This window comes from Fundulus heteroclitus, chromosome 7 (assembly GCF_011125445.2).
Source record: "Fundulus heteroclitus isolate FHET01 chromosome 7, MU-UCD_Fhet_4.1, whole genome shotgun sequence".
Classification (NCBI taxonomy): domain Eukaryota; kingdom Metazoa; phylum Chordata; class Actinopteri; order Cyprinodontiformes; family Fundulidae; genus Fundulus; species Fundulus heteroclitus.
The window spans coordinates 9,005,266-9,012,009 of NC_046367.1; the positions used below are offsets into that span (position 1 = coordinate 9,005,266).

Below are 6,744 nucleotides of genomic sequence, written 5' to 3' on the forward strand. Positions count from 1 at the left end.
TTAAAAAATTGCATGAAATGCAAAGAAAACGCTCCAACTACCCCGCTGCTTCTTATTACATTTACTCTTCAAAGCGCGGCTCAGTTTTCTTTAGGATTCTTTGCAAAAATGATGGAGCCTAAAGAGAATGATGGGGAACATCTCTGCCCTGAATGACTGCCACATAGCAAAACACACAGTGAACAACACAAAACATGGATCCAAAATGATCCTACGGGTCACAGTTGTTTAGGTGGCTTGTTGGAATATGACCCTGCTACTCTTCTATCTTCCTGTTTCAGCTAGCTGTGCTACAGTGAAAAGCTTGCATGTATATAAACATGAAGCAGAGGTTCACTTTTAGCTGTTATTTTTCTTTCTGTCCTCCTCTACAGCAATGCCACACGTAATAACATTTTAGTCTCATCTTCACTTCTAGAATTATACTTAATAACATTTTCCACACCAATAGGCGCCACTGTCTATAATGGTGTGTCTCAAAAAGCATGCTGGATTGATGTTGACCTCTAATATGAGGTCTACTCTGTGTTTTTATACACAAAACTAAGGAATTCATGGTGGAAATCAGGAATGTCTCCATGGAAGCTTTTTTGTTCCTGGTACTGATTACATGAATTTTAAAAGCAATATCATGTAAATGCTTGAAAACATAGCCAACTTAAAGTCTAGTAAAATAACACACTAAATGATTCCTCTGTTAAAAGAGGGCTTTCGCAAATGACGTCACATTTGCCCGGAGACAGCTCCAGCTGCCCGGATTTTCGTGTAAGCTGAGTACAAATTTGGTCCAGGTGATGGCTGGGATCAGATGGAGACATCCCGAGTGGAGACTAAACTCTGGTCGCTGCTAGTTTGAGTTGTCAAAGTGTTTACTTCAAGCTTCCATCATAACCTCTTTCTGTAATCCAACATGTATGGAGAACGTCTCTAAAAGAGCAGCTCTGCAGATCTTTCCATGCTACCGAAGCAGCAGGTGTTACTATGGGAACCCAACCCCAGTCATCACCTCTCACCGTTTACGTCTGTTCTTCACCACATAGTTAGCAGATGTCCCCAGGCTTCTCCCCTCGCCCCTGTGCTCCACCTCTGCTCACACGCTCTCCTTCTGTCACCTCCAGTTTTTGATCAACTAGACCTCGTCACATATGAGGAGGTTGTGAAGCTTCCTGCTTTCAAGAGGAAAACACTAGTTTTGTTAGGTAAGTGAAACCAACCAGGGACTCCAAGAAAAACACAAAAACACTTCTGATCTAACTCTACGTTTCTCTCTCAGGAGCTCATGGAGTGGGCAGAAGACACATCAAGAACACACTCATAACCAAGCACCCTGACAGATTCGCCTACCCTATCCCACGTAAGATGACAGCTCGCAGCATCTACCACACGTGCCAGGAAGTGGCAGTCCTCACTTCCTGTTCCTGTGACTCTCTCTCTCTCCCTGCAGACACAACCAGACCTCCAAAGAAGGACGAGGAGAACGGGAAGAACTACTACTTCGTGTCTCATGACCAGATGATGCAGGACATCAGCAACAACGAGTACCTGGAGTACGGCAGCCACGAGGACGCCATGTACGGCACGCGGCTGGAGACCATTCGCAAGATCCACCAGCAAGGATTCGTGGCTATATTAGATGTTGAACCTCAGGTGTGTGTGTGTGTACTTGTTCATGTTACCTATACAGGACCTTTTCTAAAGGCTTTATGGGTAAAAGGCCTGGTCCTAAGACAGTGCTGTACCATATTTAGGGCCTGGGGGAGTTAAGTTTAGTTTAGGGTAAGTGGAGTTTGAGGCTGCTGATATGATGTCTCAATAAGGATAGAAAACATGCTTGCTTCCTGTATCTCCGCTCTGATTGACCACTAACACGCGGCTTGTTTCAGGCCCTGAAGGTCCTGCGGACGGCGGAGTTCGCCCCGTATGTCGTCTTCATCGCAGCCCCAACTATCACACCAGGCATCAATGAGGTGAGGACACACGAACACATCAACCAGTCATTCAGTTCACTCCAGCTCCTTTATATGATGAAGGCAAACAGGCTTAAATCAGAGGCAACCGGACTTAAATCAGAGCTCAGTTCTTTCTAAAAACGTCTCGACACCTGTCCAGGAGTCTTTGTCAGTTCTGGAGGCTCATACTGTTGTTTGTAAAGGACATGGAGGCCCATCCTCCTAGGCACATTCTAAGTCCAGTTTCCTGCAATTTAAGCCCAATTTAAGCTAAGGAAGCCAAGGTGACCGCATTGATTCGATCACAGTACAGTGGATTCTTTGTCCCATACTAATGTCCATTCTATTTGTTCTTTTCATGAACTTTAAAACATTCCTCATCATTATATTAAACATTATTTCTTTAAAAATGGTCAGAAATGTTCTTCCACATCGTCTCTAAAACCAAAGGCTTTTTTTCACTGTTACAGTTCAGTGTTTTACTCCACCTGATTCACACTGCTGTGTAGAAACTTTACCATTTGCACTTCTGGCCGACACGTTTCACAGCGACACAAACGTTCTGCAACCTTTAAGGCTTCCCGTTGTTCCAGATTTACTGTGATGGGATCCGTGGTAAATTATTGCCCTAAAACTTGTGCTGTGCTGCACGGCATGTCACCGTGTGTTTATCCTTGCACTGACGAGTGGCTCCGCTAGCGTCGTGTCAGTGTCGTCATGTCGTCTGCACATGTAAAGCTATAAAATCCCTCAGTCTAATTAGCAGACTGCTCTAAAATGGATTTCATTTTTTTCTTGAGTTAGCGTTTGTTATCGCTAGTGAAAAGCGTTCAGCCATCATCTCGGCGTCACGTGGGAGGAAACTGCTGCTCACAATATCAGATCTGAAGGAACACTTTTTTTCCTGGATCATCAAGGTATTCAGTATGAGAAGTCCAGCTGCAGTGAAGAAGCATCAAGACATTGAATAGAAACACAGTTACTCTCTCTGTGTTGCCACCAGTGCAGAGCTTGCTTAATATCAGCCACAGATGGGTGTGAGGGGAATGCACGACCTCTTAGTGACAAGACACACGGCACAGAAACAGCTTCCAAGAGAAACGTCCAGGACTGACTGGAACGCTGCAGGAAGGGCGTGGATGGACATCAGAAGACGCGTACACTGTTATTTTCTCTGAATCCTTCTTCTGAAAGTTTGGGACATCTGGAAAATCATTCGTCGGGGGGAGAAAATGTGAGAGCTCCCATCAGCCCCGTGCGGGGCCAAAAGCGAAGCAACCTGATCCGGGCCTTGCGTGCGGTTGCTGCTCATCCGAGAGATCGGGTTAAAGCCAAGAACTCTGCTATTAACGAAGAGTGGGCTAGGAAGATCCTCAAAAGAGCAGTTTTCAGAGATTTGGCCACAGCTTTTCCAGCATTTTCCAGCACAAAGGTGATAGAAAAAGTGAGAAGTGTGCAGCTCAAAGAAACTCTAAAATCTTGGGGCCAAGAACCAAGACCTTAACTCTCCTGGTAAAATGTGGTCAGTCAGCTGGTGGAGAAACGCGATCCAGCAACTCAAAGCCCCAAGAATTCAAGCATGAGTCGCCACCAGTCAGGATCTGACAGAGAGAAGTCATGAAGATGAATCAACAAGGAAAATATTCATTCTTCACACAAACTTCATGTGTCTGCTTACAAAATGCTGCAAAGCCGATTATGTTGCATTGTTAAAAAATCTAAAAATGTTCCTAAAGTCGCAGACAGAACGCTGGTGTCCCTGTAAAACCTTCCGTCCATGCATGTAAAGCTTCTCCATCAAACTCTGCATGTGATCCTGCAGCCTCTCACGTTCCTGTCTCTCTCCTTCCTCTTGTCTTTTATTTCTGCATGCTGCATGCCGGGGTTTTTTGTTTTCTTTGGCACTCACCACAGGCGCCCCGGTGGTGTCGAACACTGCCAGTAAGTAATCTCTGGAAGGACAGAGACTGCCGAGTGGTATTTTTAAACCATATGTGTGTGTCTGCCTGTTTAGCTGTAGTGGGAAGAGCCTTAGTGTGTGTCCCCTTTGGCTTTCATCCTTTGTAAAGGAGCCTGCTCACTGAGCTCAGCAGCCGCTTTACCAGCCACAGACAGGGCAGTGGAGTTTTGAATAAACAGTAAAACCTGAAGTGGAAGGGAAATCATTTACAGCTTTCATTTTATTTGACAAGTACAAATCTGAAACGTGTGGCATTGATTTGTATTTAGCCCCCTTTACTCTGGCACCCATTAATAAATATCCAACTACCTGCCTTCAAAGTTGTCTATTTAGAAAATATAAAGTCTGCCCTTTAATTTGACCTCAGTGGAAATCTGGTGGTTCATTGTAGGTGTCAGAGGTTTGTTAGAGAACATAACCAGCTTCATGAAGACCAAGACAAACAGCACACTGCAAAAAGGGAACTAAAAGTAAGTGAAATTTTCTTGAAAGTAGCGTATTTTTCCTTGATTAGAGCAGGTAAATAAGACTATTTGCCAATGGAATAAGATGTTTGCATTTAAAATAGGAACAATTCATCTCCATCGTCTTATTTCAAGTGCAGGATATCTAGTTATCTTATTTTAGGGGTAAAAATACTCATTCCATTGGCAAATAGTCTTATTTAGCTCCTCTAATCAAGGAAAAAGACACTAATTTCAAGAAATTTTCACTTACTTTTAGTTCTCTTTATGCAGTGCAGGCGGGTCAGCCAGGAAACTGGAGAAGTCAAAAAGAAAATACATCGAGCTCTGAACCTCTCCAGGCTCAATCCAGCCTGTAAAAATGCAAAGAGCTCGGCCAGACACGGCCGTCCTTCTAAAGCGACAGGCAGGCAGGAGAGCATTAATCAGAGAAGCAGCCAAGACGCCCATGGCAGGAGCTGCAGAGATCTGACGCTCAGGTGGCCCAATCTGTTGCCAGGTTACGTCTTCCACTATTATAGCAGACAGACGGAGCAGACAGAGGGATGGGTGCGGCTGCAGCAGTAAGGCCTACGCTTCACTGATCGGTGAAGAGACGCTGAGCTGAAAGGAGAAGCACTCCATTTAGTCTATGTTCAGACCTGTGCTCATGAAGTACGGGTTATGGGGCTAAATACAAATGTACCGTTAACAGCTACTTCCTTGGATGTTTTAACAATTATGCACTAGTTTGTGTTGTTCTAACACATGAATCCCAACGACACGCATCTAAGCTGGGATAGTAATGTGACAAAACCAAAGAAGGTTAATGCGTCGGCCTGTTGCAGGGCACTGTGTGTGGAGTCCTCGTACCCGTCTTCATCCCTTTCACGTTCCTGTTTCCCTCCTCTTCCTCCAGGATGAGTCCCTGCAGCGGCTGCAGAAGGAGTCGGAGATCCTGCAGAAGACCTACGCCCACTACTTCGACATGACCATCATCAACAATGAGATCGACGAGACCATCAGGCACCTGGAGGAGTCCATGGACCAGGTGTGCACCACCAGCCAGTGGGTTCCAGTGTCCTGGGTCTACTGACGTGTATCATCTCCCCTCCGGCGCCGGCGGCACCTCGGCTGCTCTCGCCATGTCCTCGTCAGCAGACAGAATCTAGGAATAAAAAAAAAAACGGTTTGGACTGAGGAATGAGCTCCTTGCTACTCACGATCTAAGACCCCCTTCAGCGTACTGTGAAAGCAACCGCAGAACTCACCTGAAACCCCCCCAGAGGGTGGTGCAGAGTCGGACCCCTTGCATTCGGCCCCGGTCGCAGTCTTGTATAAAAACAGAGTAAACAATACGTGAATATTGTCATGTCTGTACTAGCTAGGAGGCTAAATCTTTGTTTATGTTTTGTTTTAAAGAGACAGTACTGTGTTCCTGTTCCTCTCATGTTGGTGAACTGCTTGACCTCCAGAGCTCCCATCCCACTGTCGTCCCGTGCTGTAAACCACCTCATGTAGAGACGCTGGCAGCGGGCACCTTATCAGGAGACCACATTAAAAAGCACACAAGCACCCTGCAGTGTCCTCTCATCTGTAGATCTCATCCGCAGCCCCAGGTCATTGGTCCGGTTCTGATCCGAGCGCCATCCCCTCATCGGCCTTAATGTAGGCACTGAGTGCGGTTCCAGCGTGGCCACGCCCGTGCATCTACCTGGTACTGTCTCTTCTAAATGAATCCACAAGTGTTTCAGAGATTAGAGTGAGGTTATCATGCATGTGGACATTTTTGAGCTTCCATGCTGTCAGCCAGTCAGTGTTCCCCGTGTCCCTCTGTGAAGCTCCACCAAACAAAAGACGACTAAAAAAAAAAAAAAAGATAGAGAAAAACAACATTCCCGCTGTTAAAAAACTGAACTCCACCTGAAGAAGGAGAAAGACAAAAAAAACTGGACCATGACAGAGCTGGACGTTGACTGGACGCCTATGCACATCCCTCGGGTTTCGGGCGACATTTCTAAACCACAGATTTATAAAGAGATCAACCAATATATGTGAGATGTGTTTGTAAGAAAAGAAAATCTAATAAAAGTCTTGATTTGTTTCTCTATTTTTTGATTCGTTGTACACAAACGGGAAGAATTGTCTCTGGTGTCTCGTTCGCCAGCTCAGAAATGTGAGGTTGAGTTTAAATTCAACAGAAAAAAAAGAAAAACACCTGAATTTAGTTACCAAAGTGGGACTGAGAGGCGCTTGGCTTTCTGAAGGAGGACCGAGGCAGAATACCTCCACATGTGAATACGACAGACTGACAAGCAACTGGCCTTTTGTGTTCTTCAGTATGAACAGTTTTTTTTTTTTTTAAATACAACTTCTTTTATGTGTTGGAAAA

The 6,744-nt window shown here is 45.2% G+C and overlaps 1 protein-coding gene across 15 annotated transcripts in view; it reads left to right on the plus strand.

Annotated features, from left to right (window-relative positions):
• The window catches only part of caska (calcium/calmodulin-dependent serine protein kinase a), a 200,182-nt gene extending 193,726 nt beyond the window's left edge, over nucleotides 1–6,456 (plus strand). For 6 of the 15 annotated variants that reach the window (XM_036138860.1, XM_036138866.1, XM_036138862.1 and 3 more), the window contains 6 exons: nucleotides 1,119–1,199; nucleotides 1,274–1,354; nucleotides 1,445–1,647; nucleotides 1,884–1,967; nucleotides 3,864–3,890; nucleotides 5,272–6,456. In XM_036138860.1, the coding sequence (XP_035994753.1) occupies nucleotides 1,119–1,199; nucleotides 1,274–1,354; nucleotides 1,445–1,647; nucleotides 1,884–1,967; nucleotides 3,864–3,890; nucleotides 5,272–5,448 (653 nt within the window). In that variant the 3' untranslated portion in view covers nucleotides 5,449–6,456. The remainder of the gene's footprint in view (nucleotides 1–1,118; nucleotides 1,200–1,273; nucleotides 1,355–1,444; nucleotides 1,648–1,883; nucleotides 1,968–3,863; nucleotides 3,891–5,271) is intronic. The other 9 variants (XM_036138863.1, XM_036138865.1, XM_036138871.1 and 6 more) reach the window with 3 other exon arrangements.
• Nucleotides 6,457–6,744: the final 288 nt, after the last annotated feature.